General features: G+C 49.7%; 2 protein-coding genes and 1 long non-coding RNA gene across 9 annotated transcripts in view; 2 read left to right on the top strand and 1 right to left on the bottom strand.

Annotated features, from left to right (window-relative positions):
• LOC114018225 (zinc finger protein 227-like) overlaps positions 1-26,951 on the top strand; it is a 98,559-nt gene that overhangs the window by 54,141 nt on the left and 17,467 nt on the right. The window lies entirely within an intron of this gene.
• On the bottom strand, positions 1,578-14,744 carry LOC122466325. The gene is made up of 2 exons (XR_006291742.1): positions 14,301-14,744; positions 1,578-2,141 (listed from the first exon to the last, which is right to left on the bottom strand). It is a non-coding gene; the product is annotated as an uncharacterized LOC122466325 (long non-coding RNA).
• LOC102944361 (zinc finger protein 135-like) lies at positions 15,942-26,079 on the top strand. Of its 4 annotated transcripts, none has more exons than XM_043549429.1 (4): positions 15,942-16,098; positions 16,624-16,750; positions 17,682-17,798; positions 21,865-26,079. In XM_043549429.1, the coding sequence occupies exons 1-4, from the start codon at positions 16,075-16,077 to the stop codon at positions 23,352-23,354; spliced, it is 1,758 nt and encodes a 585-aa protein (XP_043405364.1). In that variant the 5' UTR covers positions 15,942-16,074; the 3' UTR covers positions 23,355-26,079. The 4 variants fall into 4 exon arrangements, with proteins under 4 accessions (XP_043405364.1, XP_037755117.1, XP_037755119.1 ...); XM_037899189.2 differs by having other exon boundaries at positions 21,862-26,079; XM_037899191.2 differs by having other exon boundaries at positions 15,953-16,098; positions 16,621-16,750.

Raw genomic sequence — 26,951 nt, 5'->3', positions numbered from 1 at the left:
GTCAGAAATGGTTACAAGAATAATAAAAATAAAACACTGTCTTGTGCCTACTTGAGCTATATTAGATTAGATTACTGACCAATCAATTTAGGTCAGGACCCCTCCTCTAGAGTCCAATCGCTGTTTCCTTTGTCTTCTCAGATGCAGAGAATGAGATGGGCAGGGGGAGGGAAGAGTGGTGTCTTGGGGTGTTTGCCCCTCCTTTTTATACTTTCTGTTCCTCTTTGGAAAGCATTTGCAGGTAAGACCAAGAGACAGGTGGACTGGTTAAGGAAGGAGACTTCATGGTATTTCTTTGCTAAAATGAAGATCTATTTGTCCCTGCCCTCCTTTTCTTGCCAAAGAATGGCTGCTTGACAGGTAATGACCCATCAGTGGTTCTCAACCTTTCCAGACTACTGTACCCCTTTCAGCAGTCTGATTTGTCACTAGAAAGTGACCCTCTTAAACTTTGTAACGTTAATAGCACAAGTTTCACCTCACTTAAAAACGTGAATATGCCCAAGTTTTACCTCACTTTAAAACGATACCCTTAGAAAAATCAGACATAAAAATACAAAAGTGTCCCATCACACTAGTACTGAGAAAATGCTTGTTAGGGGGCTTATTCCTTCACCCACTTACTTCCCTGGTCCTTCTCGCATGAACAGAGAGCAACAATACCCGAAGTCCAAAGGTGCAAACAATTCGATGTTTATTGGGGTGAACTTCCAGCAAGCATGATTCCAGTTTCCTTCCTTAGCATCCTCCTTCCCAGCTCTGACACCACAGCGCCTTACACCTGTGTCCTTGTTCCCATTCCTGCCCTTAGCCAAACATGATTCCAATTTCCTTACCCCCATTCCCTGTTCCCATCACCCACACCCACCCACTCACTTCCTCATTGACTACAGATTATATAGTAAAACTTGAGTTCTGCTTAGCTATACCTTAACCAATCATTTTCCTGAAATTTAACTAACCAATCCTAACATATTGTAACATGATTATGTAACCAATTATATCCCACCACCTTAATTAGTTTACACCCAGCAAAATTCATTATACAGCAGACAGGAACAATCACAGAACCAGAGAGATTATACAGACAAACAATAGCAAAGTGGGAACTATAATGACAAAACAATACAGAAGTGAGGATTTCACATCCCAGCTATTGATAAGTGAGTTCTTGCCGGACAGGATGCTATCAAACTAAGTTTCCTTTTACATTTTCTAGGCACTTCCCTTTCTCTGGAGGTGATAGGAATACAATCCTGTCCTGATAGTGCCTAACAGCCCAATAGCACCTTATTTCAATGTGACTGGTTTGGAATGTGAGGATGTGACTGTTCACTTCGTAGCTTATGGCTGCCTCTGCTGCTTAGCCAAAGGCCTTAGCCTAAGAACAGGGCCTCAAACTGCCACAGTAAGAGAAGGCCCTTACACCAGCAGACAGTGATTTTGATTCTTTCTTTTATACCTCTAGAACTAGCCAAGTGATAAGAATACACCTAAATTCTTAAAGTACAGGCCTTTGCAGACAGGCCTGAATATCTTTATCCTAACAATGCTTATTTTCTCATTTTTACCACATAATGATAAAATAAATCAACTTCAATATACATATTGTACTTATATTTCAGTGTATTATAGAGCGGTATAAACTAGTCATTGTCAGTATGAAAGTTTAGTTTGTACTGACTTTGCGAGTGCTTTTTATGTAGCCTGTTGTAAAACTAGACCACTGTCTAGATGAGATGGTGTACCCCTGGTGTACCCCCTCAGCATACTGTACTAATAGACTGTGCAGGAGTGTAACAACATATTCAGGAAACAGAAGGGTGCAGCTGCAGACTTGGGAGTCCCGCAGTCGTGGGCGCTGGCATCCGTGGTGGGTTCTAGACCGGACGTACGGGCATTAGGAAGCACGGACACGGTAGTCCAGCTGCCTGGTCAGCTGGCATCACGGGAGGCTAGTAACCCCAATACCAGAGCCATGGGGGAGGCAGCAAAGAGGGACGGGACCCTTCTGCCTCTTTCCAAGGGGAGGTGAGGACCTCTCCCGGCTGGAGAGGGCTCTCACCAAGGTGGGATACAATCCCTGGGGTTCCATGATGGAGCTTCAGAGAAGTGAGCATTCTTGGCAGGATTCGTTGCACCTATAAACCGAGTATGAAAAGCAGAATGGTAAAAACCTAGGGGCAGCTGTGGGATCAATTTGGACTGCAGCAACTATGTGGTTGTGATGGGTGCACCCCGAGAGGCTTTAAGGGGATATGATTATAAATGGATTTATGACATAAGTGGAATATGTTTTATGCTACATATGCCATGTAACATATCTCTGTAAAGGTTCTGATCTACTGAATATATTCATCCTATTTGTATGCATGTGTCATTTTTGTGTTCAAAGTTATGAATACTGGCTATGTACTTAATTAATTTTAAATAGCCTCAGTGAAGCAGTTGGTCAGCTGCCTAAGCAAAGACTATTCTCAGTAAGTGACCAATCAAGAACCAATTAAGCCAACAATGAACTTGGAGACACCAATCCACATCTGAGCTTTCCCAGGAATGTGGCTTGGCTGGTAAGGAACTCAGTCTTGCAGGGACATGTGACTCCAAAACTCCATTTTGCAACTGGATTCTACATCGGTCCTGCTTTGAGCAGGGGGTTGGACTAGATGACCTCCTGAGGTCCCTTCCAACCCTGATATTCTATCATTCTATGATGGGGGAGGGAGGGGTGTCCACCCACAGGAGAAAGTCTATTTAAACCCCTGGGAGACCCCTCCATTTTGTCTTCAGCTGGCTTAAGGGATAGCCTCTCCACCCCCAAGGATACCTGAAAGAAACTGGAACAAGGGACAATAACTATAGGGGGTGTGAGTGACTGCTAGACGCATGCTAGAAGGAGTCTAGTCTGTACAAGGAAGCTTACTGGCAAGGTTTTTATCTGTATTCAGTTTTTATCACTGTATTAGAAATAGATTTGCATGTTTTGTTTTATTTTATTTGGTAATTCACTTTGTTCTGTCGGTTACTACTTGGAACCACTTAAATCCTACTTTCTGTACTTATTAAAATCACTTTTTACTTCTTAATTAACCTGGAGTCATCTTAGTACCGGGAGGCAAACAGCTGTGCATATCTCTCTATCAGTGTTATAGAGGGCGAACAATCTATGAGTTTTCCCTGTTTACGCTTTATACAAGGTAAAACGGATTTATTTAGGGTTTGGACCCCATTGGGACTTGGGTATCTGAGTGTCAAAGGCAGGAACACTTCTCAACTGGCTTTCATTTAAGCCTGCAGCTTTGAGGCATGTGTTTCAGGCCCTGGGTCTGTGCTGGCGCAGACTGGCATGTGTGGCTCAGTAAGACAGGATGCTGACATCCTAAGCTGGCGGAGAAAGCAGGGGCAGAAGTAGTCTTGGCACATCAGGTGGCAGCCCCAAAGGGGGTTCTGTGATACCAACCCCACACAATAATCACAGTAGTTTCAATTATTTTGATAATTTATTTCAAGCCACCTATCAGCATCTATGTTCGTAACAATACAAACAAAAAAAGATTGAGAAAGTGATTTTTCACAAAGAGATTCGTTACTAGACCTTTTAACACAGAACTTTGAGTAATAATTCATGTAAACTACAATATAGAAATGTATTTCCCGCACCCCTCAGAAGCAGTGCAAAGGCTTGGGAGAGCCAGGGGTAATGAAGGAGCGGAGGGAGAGGGAAGTAATTACTGGGAAGGAGCCTGGAGTGAACTTTGAGAGTTGTTGGGTGTGGGTGGGAGAAGTATGGAAGAGGGGGATTTGGGGGGAGGGGGAAGAGTGATTGATAGAGAGTTGCAGAGCCTCCCGTATGGAACCCTGGCTCACCCTTGGCCTCTCCCATTGAGTAAGGCACATCTGCCCTCTCTCCCCATGTGTCCCTGCATCCCCCCGTCCTCGTGTGTCCCTGCCCCCCCTTCCACTCCTATGTGTCCCTGCATCCCCACTTGCATTCCACTCCTGGATCACTGTTACCTCACTAGCTCCAGTGAGACCCCAGGAGCCCTGTATGCTCCATTCTGTCCATCTCCCCCATACTCCTTGCCTCCACACCTGACCCCACTGTGAAGGATCCTCTGACCCCCTCCCCCTCAGGGGCTGACTGCTCCAGCTGTAAGCCAGCTGCCCTCTCTTCTGGTGCCACAGCAGTCCCTAGTAGGAAAAAGGTGTAATTGCAGAATAAAAGCAATTATTTTGGAGTGAAAAATAATATGTGGAGCACATGAATTTTGTGCTTGCGTAGTGGTGCAGAATTCCTCCGTGAGTATCGCATATGAAGTGACATCACTCATGTAATCATTGATGGGTACGGCAAAATCAAGCCCTGGCACAGAGGTGCGTAGAGCTGTTCGTGTTCTTTCCTCAACTGTTCTCTCCTGTTAGCCACGCCCACAGACTACGCAAATGAGTCAAATCCCTGTATATGTCTCTGGGATGAACTACTCTCCAAGGACGGAGCCATCCAGGAGTGGAAAGAGACTTTCCATAGAGATTGTTCAAACTTCTAGATGGAAATTTCTGCTAGGGATGTGTGACGGGTGTCGGTCGGTCCTCCGAGCCCCAAGGGGTGATGGAGAGCAATGGTCTTTGTAGCAGGCCTTGGCCCCACCTCCCGGGCGTTGGGGAATTAGCGGGAAGGTGCGCCGGCCGGAGTCAATAGCACGCCCCTCGGGCAGGGGAGCGCCGGGGTAGGGGAACGCAGGCCCACCCAACTCCACTGCGTTCCAGCCCAGGGCCCTGACAGTGGCGGGAGGCGAAGGTCCCGCCGCTGGGTCAGCGGGCAATCCGCCTCCGCTGACCAAACACACCCACCCCAAGGTGTAGTTGGGCCCCTGGGCTACTTCCTACCCGGTCTCTCTCAGGCGGGTCGCTCCGGTCCCTCCATCTCCTCCGGGTATTCCACTGCGGGCATCTCCAGTCCCTCCATCTCCTCCGGGTAATCCGCTGCGGGCAGCCCCGGTTCCTCCGGGTATTCAGTGGCCGGCAGCCCCGGTTCCTCCAGGCATTCAGCGGCCGGCAGCCCTGGTTGCCACAGGCCTTCCCCCCGGTCAGGCTCCTCCTTGCCCAGGGCTTCGCCTGGGTCAGCAGCAGGATCGCGAGGGAGCAGCCGGCCACCTGTGTCTGTCTCCCTCCCCGGTGCTCTCTTCACTGGGCAGAGGGCCCCGCCCTTTGTACTTCCTGTCCCACCCCTCCCCTTCCGGGGATTGGCGGAAGCTTGGCCTGGCCCCGCCCACTCAGGCCCAGAGGGTGGCTCTTTACCCTCTGGTTCGGAGGGGAGCCACCCTGGCTCCCTACAGGATGTAAATACTGTTTTAAAAGTTAACCGTTTAAACAAGTAAAATAAGTGGCGGCGAACCAGCTGAGCAGCGGGGGACAGCAGAGCAGCACACAGCAGGAGTTTGCCTGGGAGTTCGCCTGGAGTGAGCCCAGTGAGGCTTACATCTTGCCAACTTCTCTGAGGAAGCTCATAGTAGGAAGGTGATATGGAAGGGGGGGGTTCAGCTGTTGTGACCTGCACTGGATGTGCCATGTTTGTCTTTCTTCCACAGGATAGAAGCGACTTTGTCTGTACAAAGTGCAAGCTGGTCTCCATATTGGAAGAGAAGATTGAAGGTCTGGAGGAACAGATAGCGACCCTGCGTTGCATATGAGAATCTGAGGATTTCCTGGACAAAAGTCAGGATATGCTTCTACGGGCACAAAGCTCTAAAGATTTAGAGCAGGTTGCACAGCGGAGCCAAGAGGCCAGTGAAGAAGCTTGGCAACATGTGACCTCCAGAAGAAGAAGGGGGAATGTCCGGGTTTCAGCAACGCGGACACAGGTAACTAACCGCTTTCATGTTCTCTCCACAGGTGCTAATGCGGAGAGTGGCCCAGATGATACGTATGAGGGAAGGGAGCAGAAAGAGACTCTGCTGGTTGGAAGGCATGAGATGCACTGTCCTGAGATGGAGGGTTCCACGACCACCACTCCCAAGAGAAGGAGGCGGGTGGTGGTGGTCGGGGACTCTTTCCTCCGGGGGACTGAGTCATCTATCTGCCGCCCTGACCGGGAAAACCGAGAAGTCTGCTGCTTGCCAGGGGCTAAGATTCGCAATGTGACGGAGAGACTGCCGAGACTCATCAAGCCCTCGGATCGCTACCCCTTCCTGCTTCTCCACGTGGGCACCAATGATACTGCCAAGAATGACCTTGAGCGGATCACTGCGGACTACGTGGCTCTGCGAAGAAGGATAAAGGAGTTTGAGGCGCAAGTGGTGTTCTCGTCCATCCTCCCCGTGGAAGGAAAAGGTCGGGGCAGGGACCGTCGAATCGTGGAAGTCAACGAATGGCTACGCAGGTGGTGTCGGAGAGAAGGCTTTGGATTCTTTGACCATGGGATGGTGTTCCATGAAGGAGGAGTGCTAGGCAGAGACGGGCTCCATCTTACGAAGAGAGGGAAGAGCATCTTTGCGAGCAGGCTGGCTAACCTAGTGAGGAGGGCTTTAAACTAGGTTCACCGGGGGAAGGAGACCAAAGCCCTGAGGTAAGTGGGAAAACGGGATACCGGGAGGAAGCACAGGCAGGAACGTCTGTGAGGGGAGGGCTCCTGCCTCATACTGAGAATGAGGGGCGATCAGCAGGTTATCTCAAGTGCTTATATACGAATGCACAAAGCCTTGGAAACAAGCAGGGAGAACTGGAGGTCCTGGTGATGTCAGGGAATTATGACGTGATTGGAATAACAGAGACTTGGTGGGATAACTCACATGACTGGAGTACTGTCATGGATGGTTATAAACTGTTCAGGAAAGACAGGTAGGGCAGAAAATGTGGGGGAGTAGCACTGTATGTAAGGGAGCAGTATGACTGCTCAGAGCTCCGATACGAAACTGCAGAAAAACCTGAGTGTCTATGGATTAAGTTTAGAAGCGTGAGTAACAAGAGTGATGTAGTGGTGGGAGTCTGCTATAGACCACCGGACCAGGGGGATGAGGTGGATGAGGCTTTCTTCTGGCAACTCGCAGAAGCTACTAGATCGCACGCCCTGGTTCTCATGGGTGACTTTAATTTTCCTGATATTTGCTGGGAGAGCAATACAGCGGTGCATAGACAATCCAGGAAGTTTTTGGAAAGCGTAGGGGACAATTTCCTGGTGCAAGTGCTAGATGAGCCAACTGGGGGGGAGCTTTTCTTGACCTGCTGCTCACAAACAGGGAAAAATTAGTAGGGGAAGCAAAAGTGGACGGGAATCTGGGAGGCAGTGACCATGAGTTGGTTGAGTTCAGGATCCTGACGCAGGGAAGAAAAGTAAGCAGCAGGATACGGACCCTGGACTTCAGGAAAGCAGACTTCGACTCCCTCAGGGAGCGGATGGGTAGGATCCCCTGGGGGACTAACATGAAGGGGAAATGAGTCCAGAAGAGCTGGCTGTATTTCAAGGAATCCCTGTTGAGGTTACAGGGACAAACCCTCCCGATGAGTCGAAAGAATAGTAAATATGGCAGGCGACCAGCTTGGCTTAACGGTGAAATCCTAGCGGATCTTAAACATAAAAAAGAAGCTTACAAGAAGTGGAAGGTTGGACATATGACCAGGGAAGAGTATAAAAATATTGCTCGGTCATGTAGGAATGAAATCAGGAGGGCCAAATCGCACCTGGAGCTGCAGCTAGCAAGAGATGTCAAGAGTAACAAGAAGGGTTTCTTCAGGTATGTTGGCAACAAGAAGAAAGCCAAGGAAAGTGTGGGCCCCTTACTGAATGAGGGAGGCAACCTAGTGACAGAGGATGTGGAAAAAGCTGATGTACTCAATGCTTTTTTTGCCTCTGTCTTCACTAACAAGGACAGCTCCCAGACTGCTGCGCTGGGCATCGCAACATGGGGAGTAGATGGCCAGCCCTCTGTGGAGGAAGAGGTGGTTAGGGACTATTTAGAAAAGCTGGACGTGCACAAGTCCATGGGGCCGGACGAGTTGCATCCAAGAGTGCTAAAGGAATTGGCGGATGTGATTGCAGAGCCATTGGCCATTATCTTTGAAAACTCGTGGCGAACGGGGGAAGTCCCGGACGACTGGAAAAAGGCTAATGTAGTGCCAATCTTTAAAAAAGGGAAGGAGGAGGATCCTGGGAACTACAGGCCAGTCAGCCTCACCTCAGTCCCCGGAAAAATCATGGAGCAGGTCCTTAAGGAATCAATCCTGAAGCACTTAGAGGAGAGGAAAGCGATCAGGAACAGTCAGCATGGATTCACCAAGGGTAGGTCATGCCTGACTAATCTAATAGCCTTCTATGATGAGATTACTGATTCTGTGGATGAAGGGAAAGCAGTGGATGTATTGTTTCTTGACTTTAGCAAAGCTTTTGACACGGTCTCCCACAGTATTCTTGTCAGCAAGTTAAAGAAGTATGGGCTGGATGAATGCACTATAAGGTGGGTAGAAAGTTGGCTAGATTGTCGGGCTCAACGGGTAGTGATCAATGGCTCCATGTCTAGTTGGCAGCCGGTGTCAAGTGGAGTGCCCCAGGGGTCGGTCCTGGGGCCGGTTTTATTCAATATCTTCATAAATGATCTGGAGGATGGTGTGGATTGCACTCTCAGCAAATTTGCGGATGATACTAAACGGGGAGGAGTGGTAGATACGCTGGAGGGCAGAGATAGGATACAGAGGGACCTAGACAAATTGGAGGATTGGGCCAAAAGAAACCTGATGAGGTTCAATAAGGATAAGTGCAGGGTCCTGCACTTAGGACGGAAGAACCCAATGCACCGCTACAGACTAGGGACCGAATGGCTAGGCAGCAGTTCTGCAGAAAAGGACCTAGGGGTGACAGTGGACGGGAAGCTGGATATGAGTCAGCAGTGTGCCCTTGTTGCCAAGAAGGCCAATGGCATTTTGGGCCTTGTTGCCAAGAAGGCCAATGGCATTTTGGGATGTATAAGTAGGGGCATAGTGAGCAGATCGAGGGACGTGATCGTTCCCCTCTATTCGACATTGGTGAGGCCTCATCTGGAGTACTGTGTCCAGTTTTGGGCCCCACACTACAAGAAGGATGTGGATAAATTGGAGAGAGTCCAGCGAAGGGCAACAAAAATGATTAGGGGTCTGGAACACATGACTTATGAGGAAAGCCTGAGGGAACTGGGATTGTTTAGTCTGCAGAAGAGAAGAATGAGGGGGGATTTGGTAGCTACTTTCAACTACCTGAGAGGTGGTTCCAGAGAGGATGGTTCTAGACTATTCTCAGTGGTAGAAGAGGACAAGACAAGGAGTAATGGTCTCAAGTTGCAGTGGGGGAGGTTTAGGTTGGATATTAGGAAAAACTTTTTCACTAGGAGGGTGGTGAAACACTGGAATGCGTTACCTAGGGAGGTGGTAGAATCTCCTTCCTTGGAAGTTTTTAAGGTCAGGCTTGACAAAGCCTTGGCTGGGATGATTTGATTGGGGATTGGTCCTGCTGTGAGCAGGGGGTTGGACTAGATGACCTCCTGAGGTCCCTTCCTACCCTGATATTCTATGATTCTATGTCATTTAAACGATTAACCATTTAAGCGGCAGCGCCATTTAACAGAAATGGTATAAAATGTACCATGTTGTTCAGTATGTCGCTTCCTCAAGTCAAAATGTCTGCATGAAGGAGATGTGAGTGGACAGCATCAGGGAGAACACCACCTGCTGGGTAATAACTTGAGTTGGTTGCTGACAAGCACCCTATTAACTCTGTCTGTTCTAGTCCGGTCTTGGGCAACCACTGAGAAATCCATGCAGAGAACAGGTGTCTGGCTGTCCCAGCACCTTGAGTGAAAAACCTGAATGAACTCCCTCTCCGTCTCTAGAACCAGTCACTGCAACGGTGAAGCTGAGCTAGAGAAGTCACCTCCATGCCAGCTCCAATGGATATGTAGAAAAAAAATCATTTTGCATATTTACATATTGGTTAATGAACCATATTTACATACTGGATAATAAACTGACAACATGGTTGTGTTAAGCTAACTGCTTCGTATGTGAGTTAACATCCTTTGGGCGACTAAAATGTATGAGGTGCAGAGGCGACTGGCAGGGCCGTCCCTAGCTATTCTGGGGCCCTATGCAGCCCGCTCACAGGGCGGGGTGTGTGGGGACCCAGGTCTCCATGATGTGGGGGGACAGCTGGCTTGGAAGTCAGGGGGGGAACATTAGAATCTTAAAAGACCTATTGGTTTTCCTAGGAGTCCATCCATAGAATTATAGAATATCAGGGTTGGAAGAGACCTCAGGAGGTCATCTAGTCCAACCTCCTGCTCAAAGCAGGACCAATCCCCAACTAACTCATCCCAGCCACGACTTTGTCAAGCCTGACCTTAAAAACCTCTAAGGAAGGAGATCCCATCACCTCCCTAGGTAACCCATTCTAGTGCTTCATCACCCTCCCAGTGAAAAAGTTTTTCCTAATATCCAACCTAACCTCCTGCTCTGCAACTTGAGACCGTTACTCCTTGTACTCTCATCTGCTACCACTGAGAACAGTCTAGATCCATCCTCTTTGGAACCCCCTTTCAGCTAGTTAAAAGCAGCTATCAAATCCCGACTCATTCTTCTCTTCTGCAGACTAAACAATCCCAGTTCCCTCAGCCTTTCCTCATAAGTCATGTGTTCCAGACCCCTAATCATTTTTGTTGCCCTTCGCTGGACTCTCTCCAATTTATCCACATCCTTCTTGCGGTGCGGGGCCCAAAACTGGACAAAGTACTCCAGAGGAGACCTCACCAATGCCGAATAGAGGGGAATGATCACATCCATCGATCTGCTGGAAATGCCCCTATTTATACAACCCCAAATGCCTTTAGCCTTCTTAGCAACAAGGGCACACTGTTGACTCGTATCCAGCTTCTCGTCCATTGTAACCCTTAGGTCCTTTTCTGCAGAACTGCTGCCTAACTATTCGGTCCCTCGTCTGTAGCAGCGCATGGGATTCTTCCGTCCTAAGTGCAGGACTCTGCACTTATCCTTGTTGAACCTCATCAGATTTCTTTTGGCCCAATCCTCTAATTTGTCTAGGGCCCTCTGTATCCCATCCCTACCCTCCAGGGTATCCACCACCCCTCCCAGTTTAGTCTCATCTGCAAACTTGCTGAGGGTGCAATCCACGCCCTCCTCCAGATCATTAATGAAGATATTGAACAAAACCGGCCCCAGGACCGACCCTTGGGGCACTCCGCTCGATATCGGCTGCCAACTAGACATGGAGCCATTGATCACTACCCGTTGAGCCTGACAATCTAGTCAGCTTTCTAGCCACCTTATAGTCCATTCATCCAGCCCATACTTCTTTAACTTGCTGGCAAGAATACTTTGGGAGACTGTATCAAAAGCTTTGCTAAAGTCAAGGAATAACAGGTCCACTGCTTTCCCCTGATCCACAGAGCCAGTTATCTTGTCACAGAAGGCAATTAGGTTAGTCAGGCATAACTTGCCCTTGGTGAATCCATGCTGACCTTTCCTGATCACTTTCCTCTCCTTTAAGTGCTTCAGAATTGATGAAACCATGAATGAAGTTTATTAGTGACAAAGAGAGATTTTAAGTGAGTACAGCAATGAGGCATAACAGTCAGAAATGGTTACAATAAAAATAAAATGCTGTCTAGTGCCTATTTGAACTATGTTACATTAAAAAGAAAAGGAGTACTTGTGGCACCTTAGAGACTAACCAATTTATTTGAGCATAAGCTTTCGTGAGCTACAGCTCACTTCATCGGATGCATACTGCGGAAAGTGTAGAAGATCTTTTTATACACACAAAGCATGAAAAAATACCTCCCCCCACCCCACTCTCCTGCTGGTAATAGCTTACCTAAAGTGACCACTCTCCTTACAATGTGTATGATAATCAAGGTGGGCCATTTCTAGCACAAATCCAGGGTGTAAGAAGAACGTCTGGGGGGCGGGGGGGTAGGAAAAAACAAGGGGAATTAGGTTACCTTGCATAATGACTTAGCCACTCCCAGTCTCTATCTGGACCCATGGAAAAGAAGCCCTTGAGGAATTCCACCATGATTTCAACCATTTCCATCCCACCATCAACCTCAGCCTGGTCCAGTCCACACAAGAGATCCACTTCCTGGACACTACAGTGCTAATAAACGATGGTCACATAAACACCACCCTATACTGGAAACCTACTGACCGCTATTCCTACCTACATGCCTCCAGCTTTCACCCTGGCCACACCACACGATCCATTGTCTACAGCCAAGCTCTGCGATACAACCGCATTTGCTCCAACCTCTCAGACAGAGACAAACACCTACAAGATCTCTATCAAGCATTCTTACAACTACAATACCCACCTGCGGAAGTGAAGAAACAGATTGATAGAGCCAGAAGAGTTCCCAGAAGTCACCTACTACAGGACAGGCCTAACAAAGAAAATAACAGAACGCCGCTAGCCGTCACCTTCAGCCCCCAACTAAAACCCCTCCAACGCATTATTAAGGATCTACTACAACCTATCCTGAAGGATAACCCAACACTCTCACAAATCTTGGGAGACAGGCCAGTCCTTGCCTACAGACAGCCCCCCACCCTGAAGCAAATACTCACCAGCAACCACATACCACACAACAGAACCACTAACCCAGGAACCTATCCTTGCAACAAAGCCCGTTGCCAACTGTGCCCACATATCTATTCAGGGGACACCATCATAGGGCCTAATAACATCAGCCACACTATCAGAGGCTCGTTCACCTGCACATCCACCAATGTGATATATGCCATCATCTGCCAGCAATGCCCCTCTGCCATGTACATTGGTAAAACTGGACAGTCTCTACGTAAAAGAATAAGTGGACACAAATCAGATGTCAAGAATTATAACATTCATAAACCAGTCGGAGAACACTTCAATCTCTCTGGTCACGCGATTACAGACATGAAAGTTGCGATATTACAACAAAAAAACTTCAAAACCAGACTCCAGCGAGAGACTGCTGAATTGGAATTCATTTCCAAATTGGATACAATTAACTTAGGCTTGAATAGAGACTGGGAGTGGCTAAGTCATTATGCAAGGTAACCTATTTCCCCTTGTTTTTTCCTACCCCCGCACCCCCTCCAGACGTTCTTGTTAAACCCTGGATTTGTGCTGGAAATGGCCCACCTTGATTATCATACACATTGTAAGGAGAGTGATCACTTTAGATAAGCTATTACCAGCAGGAGAGTGGGGTGGGGGGAGGTATTTTTTCATGCTTTGTGTGTATAAAAAGATCTTCTACACTTTCCACAGTATGCATCCAATGAAGAGAGCTGTAGCTCACGAAACTTATGCTCAAATAAATTGGTTAGTCTCTAAGGTGCCACAAGTACTCCTTTTCTTTTTGCAAATACAGACTAACACGGCTCTTACTCTGAAACCTATGTTAGATTAGATTACTGACCAAACAAATGAGGCCTCTGCTCTGATCCAGTCTGACTTAAGTCACAGGGAATAGCCAGTGGCTCTCAACCTTTCCGGACTACTGTACCCGTTTCAGCAGTGTGATTTCTTTTGCGTATGCCAAAGTTTCACCTCACTTAAAAACCACTTGCTTACGAAATCAGACATAAAAATACAAAAGTCTCCCAGCACACTAGTACTGACAAAATGCTTACTTCGTCATTTTTATCATATAATTATGAATCAACTGCAATATAAATATTGTACTTATATTTCAGTGTATAGTATATAGAGTGGTATAAACAAGTCATTGTCAGTATGAAAGTTTAGTTTGTACTGACTTTGCGAGTGCTTTTTGTATCCTGTTGTAAAACTAGGCCACTCTCTAGATGAGATGGTGTACTGCCTGGTGTACCCCCTCAGCATACCCCCAGGGGTATCTGTACCCCTGGTTGAGAACCATTGACCTGAGTGATTTGCTCAAGGTCAGAAAAGGACCAAGTGGCAGAACTAGGAATAGAAACCACGAGTCCTGTAGTCCAGCCCAGCACCATAACTACAAGCCCAGCCTCTCTCCTTCATTCAAGGCTGCGAACGCCCCCTGTTAAGAGTTTTAATATATTTGTATCTTGTAATTTTATAGTGTTTTTAATGAGGTGTTCTGATTTTATCCCCTCATAATCACTAAAATGGTGATTATCCAAGATGGAGTCAGACATTTAATATGGCATCTCTTTGCCACAAGCAACAAGACTCCATCTTGTTTCAGCTGGGGGGTGGTGGTTTTGCACCCTTTTTGAACTTTGGCGGGAAAGGGCAGCTAACAGGCCACTCTGAACTGGTTCTGTAACTGACAGTTTACCTCAGGTCTTCCTGTCACAGAACCGGTGAAAGGAACTGCGTGACATCACCACAATGCTGTCCGTCACAGAGGCAGCCGATCGCAGTGGCGTTAGCACGGTCCTCAGATCACGAGTCAGCAAATCCTGAAAGACAGCGCATCCTCATCCATCCCATCCACGTACCTGCCGCATCCAGGGTGACACCTGTAACACCTCGGCAAGGTCGGGCCTGACCTAGAGAATTCAAAAAGGCTGCAGCCCATGAGCCCGGCTGACAGGACGCAGCTATGAACCCTTCCCTTGATGGCCACCTCAGTGGATGCTTTCGTCAAGACCATGCTCTGGCATAGCTCAGTGATGTTTGCAGGTTGGTGTTGAAATCAGGGTTGGGTCCCCCTGCTGCAATGCAGAGATGGAGCGTCACAAGGGAGATACAGCTGGGACCCCACTCGAGGGCAATGCTGACTCCGAGCCCCCTCTGCTTCAACCCACCACGATCCACTCCCCTCCCTGTGCCTGGGATAGAATCAAGGTGTCCTGACACTGAGCCCTCTGCTATAACCCACCATCCCCTTGCAGAGCGGAGATGGGACCCCGGAGTCCGGAGGCCCCTGGTGACCCTCCCTGCCCCAAACTACCTGTTCCAGGGCCCTTCCCCTCTTCAGCCATGGTTAGCTGTTATCTGGGAAGCTGGCAGGGCTCTGCATCACTCCCTCTGGCTGGGGTTGTGTCACACAGACACAGGATCCATCCCTTCCTCCCCATAACTTTGCAGGCAAAGTGCAGGAGCATGACAACCTTCTGGAAGAGCGGGTTGTGCTTGGCGTCCCGTGGGCCCTTGATGTTGTCACCGGCGGGGGTGGCACCTGAGGTGTGCAGGGCCCGGCACAATGAGCGGGGGGCAGGGGCAGCTGCTTCAGCGCCAGCACCGAGGCCAGAACACGCCATCTGTATGGGGCACCTGCCCTCCCCATGGCACTGGGCAGTGATATGGGTGTGAACTCCTGAAACACACATACACACTACAGCCACGTGTGAGCTCCTGTAACGCTCATGAACACACCGCCCTCCTCTAACTCACACACAGTTGTCGTCTAACACACACATTACAGGGGATCACACCCCAGGCTGTCATCCCCTGTAAGTAACACACACACCAACATCACACAGCCTAGCAACAAACACAGCACACATCCAGAGCCTTGTCTTACTGTGACATACACACACTCCACAGTCACGTTGTGATCTATAAAAAACTCAGGTTACACAGCCTTCCTGTACCACTCAGACCCACACACAGCCTGGGGGTTGATCTCCTCAAATGCACACACCAACCTCAGGCAGCCAAGCAACAACCAGAGCCCGACCCGTGTGTTACTGTGACACTCCCACGCTGCACAGCCTGGCCGAGGCCCTCTTGTACCCACTAGTCCCCGCTCCCCTCCCAGAGCCGGGAGAGAACCCAGGAGTCCGGGCTCCGGGCTCCCAGCTCTGCACGGCACAGCGGGGCCCCGCGCACAGCCCAGGGGCGGGGACCGATCTGCCCCGTTACGGGCTCCTGCCGCCCGGGGACCACGTGCCGCGGGCGCCCCCAGCGGCCGGACTCGGGACCCAGGCGTCCGGGGGCGGGGGGCTGGGCCGGAGGGTCGCTGCGCTGGGGCCTCCCCCGGCTGCTGGAGCTGGCGGCGCAGGCGCGGGGCCGGGCGGGAGGCGGCGCCGGGGAGGCACCAGCCCCGGGGCGGGAGGTCGCTCCCCGGGCGGAGGAAGCGGCCGGGGCCGGAGCCGAGCCCGGCGATGGCTGCAGCGGGGCCGGCGCAGGTAGGACGCGGGGCGGGGACTCCCCGGCCGGGCACTGGCTGGTCCCGGCTGGGGCCGAGGGGGGCCGGGGCCGGGTCCCTCCCGCGCTAGTGACCCCGGGGCTGGGGGCTGCCGCAGCCGGAGCGCTGGGGCCGGGGAGCGGCGCTGGGGGCCCCGGGCCGGGCGGACACGCGGAGCCGGGCCGAGGAGCCCCGAGGCGGCCGAGCCGGGGCCGGGAGCGGGGCCGAGCACAGGCCTGGGGCGGAGGCGGGGACTCCGGCCGGGGAAGGAGCCTGGTCCCTGCCCTGGGATTCGGGCCCTTCCCAGCGCCCCGCCCCAGAGCCCCGTGGGGAGCCGAGGGCGACTCCTGTCCCCGGCCAGCAGGGCCCGAGTCCCCGGGGGGCTGTGCGGGGGGGTGTCCCTGGGTCACAGCTGCTGGGCTGGGGGTTCCCCGGGGGCCGCTGCCCTAGAACCCGCGTCCCCTGCTGAGAGCCCGGGCTGGGGCTGGAGCGGAGGGTGCTGAGTGTGTAACGCTTGTGCCAGCAGCTGCGGGTGGCGTTTGAGGACGTGGCTCTGTATTTCAGCCGGGAGGAGTGGGAGCTCTTGTCCCAGCCAGAGAAGCAGCTGTACCGGAACCAGATGCTGAGGAATTACCAGGCCCTCGTTTCCTTGGGTAAGGACCGATTTCCCTTCATTTATTCACATCTGTAAAACATTTGGGTTCCCTCGAGCCTTTGGCTGCCATGTGGCACCCTGTCACTGAGTGGTGGCAAATGCCAGCCCCTTTCAGGTCAGCTCGCTGTTGGAGGAGAACTCAGGGCTACAGAGCCTGGGGCTAATCTTGGTGTAACTGGTTTATTTGAATTACCTGCCTCAGTCGTGGCACATCCCTGATAGTAGGAAAGAGCCGATGAGCAACCATCTCTTCCCGGAATCCCAGCCAGAGGTTAAGGGCAGCAACTCTGCCTCAGGAACTCATTCTAGTCAGACAAATAAGGCAGGGGGAAAACACTGCTTCTGCAACAGCTCCCCACCTTCCCCAAAAGAATGAACATAGTAAATTCAACAACTGTACAACTGAACAATGCAAAAGAACTGGAATGTCTGTGTAACGGTGACACCGGGTCACACCTGCCACGACACATTGTGGCCGCTTTGCCTTAATGACACGCCTGAAAGGTTTCAACAGCTGTAAGTCGGCAAGGAGCAAAGTTGCCTTATTCCAAAGTGTGGGTTAAAAGAAAATCCATGTCACACAGTTGTCCTATGGAACGTAGTGGCCACAAGATCGCGTAGAGGCAAGGTATTAGCAGAAAGGGATATTTCTGTGGAACATCTAGAGTTACTTCAGCAAGGATTTAAACTCAGCCCCCACTGCAAAGTGAGAAGGGTTCTAGGCGTTGCTGATTCAGTATGAACTGAACTTGCCTGGCGGAAGATGGGAAGGAATCTCCTCTAAGGAAGGTTTATTTCTTTATTCTCCTGCTTGGAAACTCTTGTGCTTTCCCATGAAGCAGCATGCAAGATGTCATGCCAGGTGCTACACAAACATATACGAGACCCTGCCCCCAAAACTTTAGTAATAAAACTTTCCTCCAAAACAGGTTCTTCAGGTTCCAAACCGGACTTAATCCACCGGATCGAGGTAGGGGAGGCAGAGCTCTGGATCCGGGATGCTGAGGGCTCCAGGGTAAACTCTGGGCCTGAGAGCCCCTCCTCAGGTGAGTCATAATAATCCAGTCCCTTCTGATTTACACACCTGCTAGCGAAGGTCTCCTTGATGTAGAAGGCAAAGGCAGAGCGAGATTCACTGGCTGGGAGCTGAAGAGAGACAAATTGAAGCTGGGAATTAGGGGCCAGTGTTTATCTGGGAGGGGGAATAAACCATTGGGAGAGCTCCCGCGATGGATTCTCCCTCACCGTGTATTTATAAAACGCTTTGTTTTTTTCCTTTATATTGCTAGTTTAGTTTTGTTTTTTGCCTTGGCCTTTCTCATTTTCTCCCTAGAGGCTTGTGGTGTTTTTTAATACTCATTTTTGAAATTTAACCTGCTTTCCATTTCTTGTACGACTCTTTTTTGAAGAGTCGCTGCAGTTCCACCATGTCTCGGCTACCCCAGCTATTTAATAGAAAGGACACTGGGGCTGTGAGCAATGCTCCCTCTCATTTTTTCCATCCATCTGCAGAATAAATTTTGTTATGTACATCGAGTTATGTGTACCACCAGTAGACACAAAAAAATCTACATATACTTTTTTTAAAAGTTACCATAGGGATATTTACCCCAGCCAGGAGACCTTAGGTATTTTGGAACTTGCTAATTAAATTTAATTAAATTTAAGTGCAAGAGAAATAAAAATCATGAAATGCGTAGACCAGTCAAAACACTAAAGTAACACATTTAGGAAGAATAAAATTTCAGAGAATATATGTGCATTATAGGAAGTAGCAAGAAGTAACAACAGTATTACAACTATGTGTTCGGAGGTGAGTGTGAAAGAGCCAGTGAGTGAGTGAGTGTGTGTGTGTGTGTGTAATCAGTCTATAGTCAGACATTCACTGAAAGCTCTCCTGAGCCCTGTCTCCCTGCCCTCATTCTGAGGAGATGGGGTACGTAGACTGGTGGGGAGGAGGAGGGGAAAGAAAAATAGAGACTGTGTGAGCAGGCTGCTGGGGAGTAAACAAGCACCTGGGTAGAAAGACAAACCTGTCCAGCCATAGACCACAACACCTTCTAGGCTTCCCACGCCTCAGAAAATCATACCAAGGTAAGGGGCGCCCTAGAGATTTTTCAAATGGCTTTTCATGGCTCTGCCCCCTGCAAGAGCATCCCAGAGTCACTGGCCCTTGGCCGAGAAAACGCTGTCCTCTCCAGGTTCCCACCCCACCCCTTCTCTGCCACTTCACTTCGCATGTGACCTCTCAGACTGGAGAAACCTGCCCCAGCGAGCAAGGAGAAAGCTGGGAATGACGCCGGGCAGGGTCAGTCACATACGACTAGTGTAAGGTGACGCCATGCAGAGGCGCCATTGTGTAGAACAGATCTCTAGCACTTGCAGTGCTTTGCTGTAATGCTCTAAAACTGCCCCGCGGGCCAGGCAGCTGCTGTGGGGGGAGTGGACACATTTAGGGGCCAAATTAAATTGTCCTGCGGGCCATGACTTGGAGTACCCTGGTGTATGGGCTGGCTGTGAGAGAGAGGGTGGTGGTATGGCCTTTGGCCCATCCCTTCTCCTCTTGCTCTTTGTGGCATGAAACCTTTGTCACTTACATTGCTTCAGTGTCAGTGCTTAGCACACCCCTCAGCCCTAACGTGTCTGTGACTGTCTGTAGACCAAAGGCTGGGTGGCAGCCATTCACCCCTTCCAGCTCAGCAGTGCCAGGGAGCGGGTTGTGACACAATACGGACATGTTTTCCAGGTTACATCACACAAACCCTGAGTGACTGGTCATCCCCTCAAATCCTTCACACACAGACACCCCCCAAAACCCTCATCTTCTTGAGGATTTTAGTTTAGTTTTAGTTTTGCACAAAGACTGAAACCTCAGGCCGAGAGTAAATGATTTCTTCAAAAGGAATTCCTAGAAAAGGACTTGCTCCCCCACAGGAATAAGCTACATTTTTCTAAGCAGCTTTAAACTGGTCTCACTGCACCCACATGAAGGGATTGTAGCCCCTCAACTAAACTATTTTCAAACCAATATAATTATAACAGCAAAAATACTGAGGAACAGGCCTCATCCTACAAAACAGGAGAAAGTGAAGAACCAATACCACATAAATAAACCCCTCTGATTGAAATAAAGACAAAATCAGTTTGAAAACAAAACCAGGGTCCTATTGTGCCAGGCGCTGCCTGTATCCTGGGCAGGCTACAATTGAAGCTTAAACCAAGACCCAAGACATGCATAGCCCCTGTGGGAGCAGGCGCTAGGTGCTGCACAAACACTATAGGGTAGAACCACCCTGAGTCAGGCTGCAGATTTGTTAGAGCGTTTTGTATCAGAAATTATGGAGCAGTTACAGTAAATTTAGTAAAATCACAGGTCTGTAAATTTACTGTGACTGCTCCAGGATTTTTAATAAACCCTGCTGTCAAGGCTCATTCCCTGCTCTGGCACTTTGAGTGCAGAAGGTGGGGGCCTGGAAGGACTTTAAACCTTAATACTTGCCACTCCAGGCTTGTATTAAACTCCCAAGGTTAGCGATTCCCCTGGTCTTGGGTTGGTAAATGCTGCCACCCCCCAAGTGCAGAACCCCTCTGAGAGCCCAGGACGGCGCACTTGGGAATTCCTTCCTGTGGGGCACCCCCAGACTGTTTCAGCCTCCCTATGGGGAAGAGCTGAGAAAAGGAAAAGAAAAAGAAATCGGCTGTTGCCACCAGGTAATAGAAAAACGTGTGTACGGACCTCTTAAGACACAGAAATCCCATCCTGTTCTTTTTAAAAAAAGGTACATTTTATTGGGGAAAAAAAAAAGGCAAGACAACGTTTGGAAACTTAGGCTGCTGTTAGATATAGATATGAAAAAAAAGCTACTGCAAGGGTTAAACACCAGGAATGGCTTTCTTGGGATCCAGCTTAGCGGTTACAAAAACAAAACGAAAGCACCTGTGTTAGCAGTCGAATCCACAAGCCCAAAGTAAAGAGAGAAACCTGATCACGTCTGTCTAAACATTCCTGTTCTACTTATGTAGCTGTAGTTCCAAATGAGAAAGTTTCGGTATGGCTATTGATGATTTTCACACCTGGCCCCAACATAGGCGTTGATTCTGTGGGTGCTCTGGGGCTGGAGCACCTGCGGGGAAAAATTGGGGGGTGCTCTGCACCCACTGGCAGCCAAGCTCCCCTCCCCTGAGCTCACCGTGTCCCCGCTTCTCCTCCCACTGTTTGCCACTGCAAAACAGCTGTTTTGGTGGGTAACGAGCTCTGGGATGGAGTGGGGAGGAGCGGGAATATGTCGCACTCAGGGGAAGAGGTGGGGCCGGGGCGGGGACTTTGTGGGAAGGGGTTGGAATGGGGGTGGGCAGGGCAGGGGTGGAGTCAGGGCAGGGCCAAAAGTGGGTCAAGGACCCACCGGGGCCAGCAGAAGTTGGTGCCTATGGGCCCCAAGCTTCTTACAGCATAGCTGCTGCCCTGTCTCTCCAGCCAAGAGAACAACAGAGAGACAAAGGGGAAGTTTTTTCTCTATTTTAAAAAGTTCTAGCCTTCCCATTGACTCTTTTGGCCAGGTCCACTCTCGTTTCCTCTTACCTAAGCATTGCAGTGAGACTCCTTAACCCTTTACAGGTAAAGCAAAGAGAACAGCTACTAAGGATTTTTATAGGTAACTGACTGGCTGGGTGTACTACCCCCTCCCCCTCCAATTTACAGCACCTACCCTCCTCCTCGCCCTGCCCAGGGGGAACTTGCTGCCCAAAGAAGCACCCTTCTTCTAGCACTGCAACCTTAACCCCAGCCTGGTGCAGAGGGGTTGGTGTGGGGTAGAGAACATATGGATGCCAAGGCCAGTCACTGAAATTTCACCTGCCTCCCCGACCATCGTGACAAAGGGGTGGGGGCAAGTCTGAGTAGCGCTGTAACTCCGCAGGCCAGGTCTCAGTGCCCGGTGTGAGATGTTGAGTCCAGCCCTGTGGGACAGGAGTGGTCATTGCAGGGTGAGGAACCCGTCCCAAAAACAGTCAGAAATGGGGAAATTGCTCCATCCGTGACATTTTCCTGTCCTTGACATACCTGCAGCCCTAACCGTGAGCTAACACTGGAATTCCCTCTGCTCTCTCCAGCAGGGCTCAGGATCCTGGGAGGAACGAGGACACAGTCTGAATGTGGAGAGAGCACGGCAGGAACGCAGAATCCCACAGCCCACAGAGGGATCCATGCACAGGACACAGTCCATCCCCGGGGCAGACTCAGGCAGAGACCGGACCTGGCTACGCACCAGAGACTCCCCATGGGCCGGTGTCCCCATCGCTGTATCGACTGCGGCAAGAGGTTCAGCAACCCCTCCGCACTGACGCAGCACCGGTGCGTGCCCACCGGGGAGCAGCCGTATTGCTGTGCTGACTGCGGCAGAAGATTCAGATGGTCCTCGATCCTGAAAATACACCAGCGCGCACACACCGGAGAGCGGCCGTATTGTTGTGCTGACTGTGGCAAGAGTTTTGCAAAGAGCTCAGCCCTGAGAACACACCAGCGCACACACACTGGGGAGCGGCCATATCGCTGCACTGACTGCGGCAAGAGCTTTGCAGAGAGCTCACACCTGAGAACACACCAGCGTGCACACACTCGAGAGCGGCCGCACCACTGTGCTGACTGCGGAAAGGGCTTTGCACAATTTTCGCACCTGAAAAGACACCGGCGCACGCACACTGGGGAACTGCCATACAGCTGTACTGACTGCGGCAAGGGTTTTGCCCAGAACTCAAGCTTGAGAATGCACCAGCTCACACACACCGGGGAGCGGCTGCACTGCTGCACTGACTGCGGCAAGAGCTTTGCAGCGAGCTCAAGCTTGAGAAGTCACCAGCGCACGCACACCGGGGAGCGGCTGTATCGCTGCACCGACTGTGGCAAGGGCTTTTCAACGAGCTCAAAGCTGAGAAGACACCAGCGCACACACACTGGGGAGCGGCCATATCGCTGCACCGACTGCGGCAAGAGCTTTGCGGAGAGCTCACACCTGAGAGCACACCAGCGCACGCACACTGGGGAGCGGCCGCACCACTGTGCTGACTGCGGCAAGGGCTTTCATCGGATCTCAACCCTGAGAAGGCACCAGGGCATAGATACCCGGAAGTGGCTGCACCGCTGCACCGACTGCGGTAAGTGTTTTGCACAGAGCTCACACCTGAGAATACACCAGCGCAGGCACACCGGGGAGCGGCCACACCACTGCGCTGACTGTGGCAAGAGCTTTGCAGAGAGCGCAAACCTGAGAAGACACCAGCGCACGCACACCGGGGAGTGGCCGCTCCACTGCACCGACTGCGGCAAGGGCTTTGCCCACAGCTCAAACCTGAGAACACACCAGCGCACACACACAAGGGAGCGGCCGTACTGCTGCAACGACTGCGGCAAGAGTTTTGCAAAGAGCTCGACCCTGAAAACACACCAGCGCACACACACAGGGGAGCGGCCCTACCACTGTGATGTTTGCAAGAAAAGCTTCAGCAATGCCAGTACGCTGACCAAACATCTTCGCACACACACACCGGGGAGCAGCTCTACCGCTGTGCCAACTGAGGTAAGAAGTTCAGCAGTGCCAACAAGCTGACCCACACGCACCGGGGAGCAGCTGTAATGCTGGACTGACTGCGGAAAGGGCTTTGCACACAGCTCAGATCTCTGAATACATCAGTGCACACACCGGGGAATGGCCATTCCAGTGCACTGTCTGTAGAAAGAGCTTTGTACAGAGCTAATACCTGAGAATACACCAGCGCATTCACAGTGGGGAGCGGCTCTACAGGTGTGCTGACTGTGGCAAATGCTTTGCTCACCTGTCCCCAGTTGACTCCCTAATACCCCTCTGCCACCACCAGGGCCCGACGGGCTGCTGGCAGGCCTGGCACAGTGCCAGCAGAATCAGACCAGGGGGTGGTCCTGTCCCCATCATGCCCAGCAGAGACTGTGTGGGGCAGGGAATGGGACTTAACTAGCAGTGTGGGGAAGAACAGCCAGGTGGGGGGATTTTAGAGTAGATGGTCACAGCCTTCTCCATTAGGAAAGGAGATCCGTCTAGGAGGGATCCAGCCAGGTCTATCTCTATCAAACTCCCCCCAACACATATAGCTGTGCGGCAGCCAGGACAATCCTTCCCTACCCCTCCTCCATCTAGATGGGACTGAGTCAGGGACTTTCCCCCACAGCTACCTCCGTTTCAGCCAGCGGGTGACTCTTGGGTGACATATACAGGGAGGGATTTGCAGTCCTGTCTCAGCATGGATTGAGCTGAGGGGCAGGACAGCTCAGTGCGTGAGATTGAAAGAAGACTCAGGAACTGCTCATGCCGTCTACTTTAAATAGAAATGCGATACAGAACTATGTACCTAATGTGTAACAAAGGTCTGTCTAACCTGGTGTTTCTTTGCTATTAAAGAAGCTGCTGCATTCAGAAGCCAATGTGAAGTGTAAATCTTTAAGATAAACCAGCCCAAATGTACTAAGGCTTGACTGACCGTGAGGCCTGATGAACTGTGTGACTGGCGGGTGCACACAGAGAGTTTTGCATTACTCCTTGGGGAATTCTATGTCAAAAAAAAATTCTGCACCCCATATTTTAAAATTCTGCATATTTTATTTGTCAAAATAACACAATATAATTGTGACAGGGCACCCCATAAGGCTTTATGGGGATATGCTTGTAAATGTCTATATGACATAACTGGAATGTGTTTTATGGTACATGTGCCATGTATCATATCTCTGTAAAGGTTATGATCTATTGAATCTATTCCTCCTATTTATATGCATGTGTCATTTTTGTAGTTGAAGTTATGAATATTGGCTGTGTACATGCTTGATTTCCGGGTAGCCTTGGTAAAAGTATTTTGTCAGTTTTCTGAGAGAAGTTTAATCCCAGTAAGTGCCCAATCAAGAACCACTTAAGCCAACAGTGATTTGGGAGACGCCAATCCACTTCTGAGCTTTCCCAGGAATGTGGTGTGACTGCTAAGGAACTCAGTCTTGCAGGGACATGTGACTTGCCTGTTAGGATATAGATATTCAGGCCTGTCTGCAAAGGCCTGTACTTTAAGAATTTAGGTGTATTCTTATCACTTGGCTAGTTCTAGAGGCATAAAAGAAAGAAAGAATCAAAATCACTGTCTGGCAGTGTAAGGTCCTTCTCTTACTGTGACAGTCTGAGGCCCTGTTCTTAGGCGAAGGCCTTTGGCTAAGTGACAGAGGCAGCCATAAGCTGGGAAGCGACTGGTCACATCCTCACATTCCAAACTAGTCACATTGAAATAAGGTGCTATTGGGCTGTTAGGAATACAATCCTGTCTTGATAGTGTCTATCAGAGAAAGGAAAGTGCCTAGAAGATGTAAAAGGAAATTTAGGTTTTTAGTTTTCTGTCTGGTAAGAACTCACTTCCCAATAGACACAGCTGGGAAATTCTTATGTCTTTATAGATGTAGTTGTGAAATCCTCACTTCTGTATTGTTTTGTCATTATAGTTCCCACTTTGCTATTGTTTATTGGCATGGTCTCTGTCTGGTTCTGTGATTGTTTCTGTCTGCTGTATAATTAATTTTGCTGGGTGTAAACTAATTAAGGTGGTGGGATATAATTGGTTAGCTAATCATGTTACAATGTGTTAGGATTGGTTAGTTAAATTTCAGTAGAATGATTGGTTGAGGTATAGCTAAGAATATTACTATATAAATTAGGGGCAAACAGGAAGTAAGTTGGGATTCGAAAATAAGGAAAAAGGAACTTAGATTTAAGCTTGCTGGAAGTTCACCCCAATAAACATCTAATTGTTTGCACCTTCGGACTTCGGGTATTGTTGCTCTCTGTTCATGCGAGAAGAACCAGGGAAGTGGGAGAGTGAAGAAATAAGATCTCTAACATTGCCCATGTGACTCCAAAACTCCATCTTGGAGCTGGATTCTACACAGGGGGAGGGAGGGAGGATGTCCACCCACAAGAGAAAGTCTATTTAAACCCCTGGGAGACCCCTCCATTTTGTGTTCAGCTGGCTAAAGAGAGAGCCTCTCCACCCCCAAGGATACCTGAAAGAAACTGGAACAAGGGACAATAACTATAGGGGGTGTGAGTGACTGCCAGACCCAAGCTAGAAGGAGTCCAGTCTGTACAAGGAAGCTTACAGGTAGGGTTTTTATCTATATTCAGTTTTTATCACTGTATTAGAGATGGATTTGCATGTTTTATTTTATTTTATTTGGTAATTCACTTTGTTCTGTCGGTTACTACTTGGAACCACTTAAATCCTACTTTCTGTACTTATTAAAATCACTTTTTACTTCTTAATTAACCTGGAGTACGTCTTAGTACCTGGGGGAAGAGGGGGCAAACAGCTGTGCATAGCTCTCTATCAGTGTTATAGAGGGCGAACAATCTATGAGTTTACCCTATTTAAGCTTTATACAGGGTAAAATGGATTCATTTGGGGTTTGGACCCCATTGGGAGTTGGGTATCTGAGTGTCAAAGGCAGGAACACTTCTCAACTGGCTTTCATTTAAGCCTGCAGCTTTGAGGCACGTGTTTCAGGCCCTGGGTCTGTGTTGGCGCAGACTGGCGTGTGTGGCTCAGTAAGACAGGATGCTGACATCCTGAGCTGGCGGAGAAAGCAGGGGCAGAAGTAGTCTTGGCACATCAGGTGGCAGCCCCAAAGTGGGTTCTGTGATACCAACCCCTCACAATAATCACAGTAGTTTAAATTATTTTGATAATTTATTTCAAGCCACCTATCAGCATCTATGTTCGTAACAATACAAACAAAAAAAGATTGAGAAAGTGATTTTTCACAAAGAGATTCATTACTAGACCTTTTAACAGAGAACTTTGAGTAATAATTCATGTAAACTACAATATAGAAATGTATTTCCCGCACCCCTCAGAAGCAGTGCAAAGGCTTGGGAGAGCCAGGGGTAATGAAGGAGCTGAGGGAGAGGGAAGTCATTACTGGGAAGGAGCCTGGAGTGAACTTTGAGAGTTGTTGGGTGTGGGTGGGAGAAGTATGGAAGAGGGGAATTTGGGGGGAGAGGGGAAGAGTGATTGATAGAGAGTTGCAGAACCTCCCGTATGGAACTGTGGCTCACCCTTCGCCTCTCCCATTGAGTAAGGCACATCTGCCCTCTCTCCTCATGTGTCCCTACATCCCCCCCATCCTTGTATGTCCCTGC

Source organism: Chelonia mydas, chromosome 6 (genome assembly GCF_015237465.2).
Source record: "Chelonia mydas isolate rCheMyd1 chromosome 6, rCheMyd1.pri.v2, whole genome shotgun sequence".
NCBI lineage: Eukaryota > Metazoa > Chordata > Testudines > Cheloniidae > Chelonia > Chelonia mydas.
The sequence above is the reverse complement of the archived record's forward strand: the minus strand, read 5'-3'. Positions and strand labels throughout refer to the sequence as shown.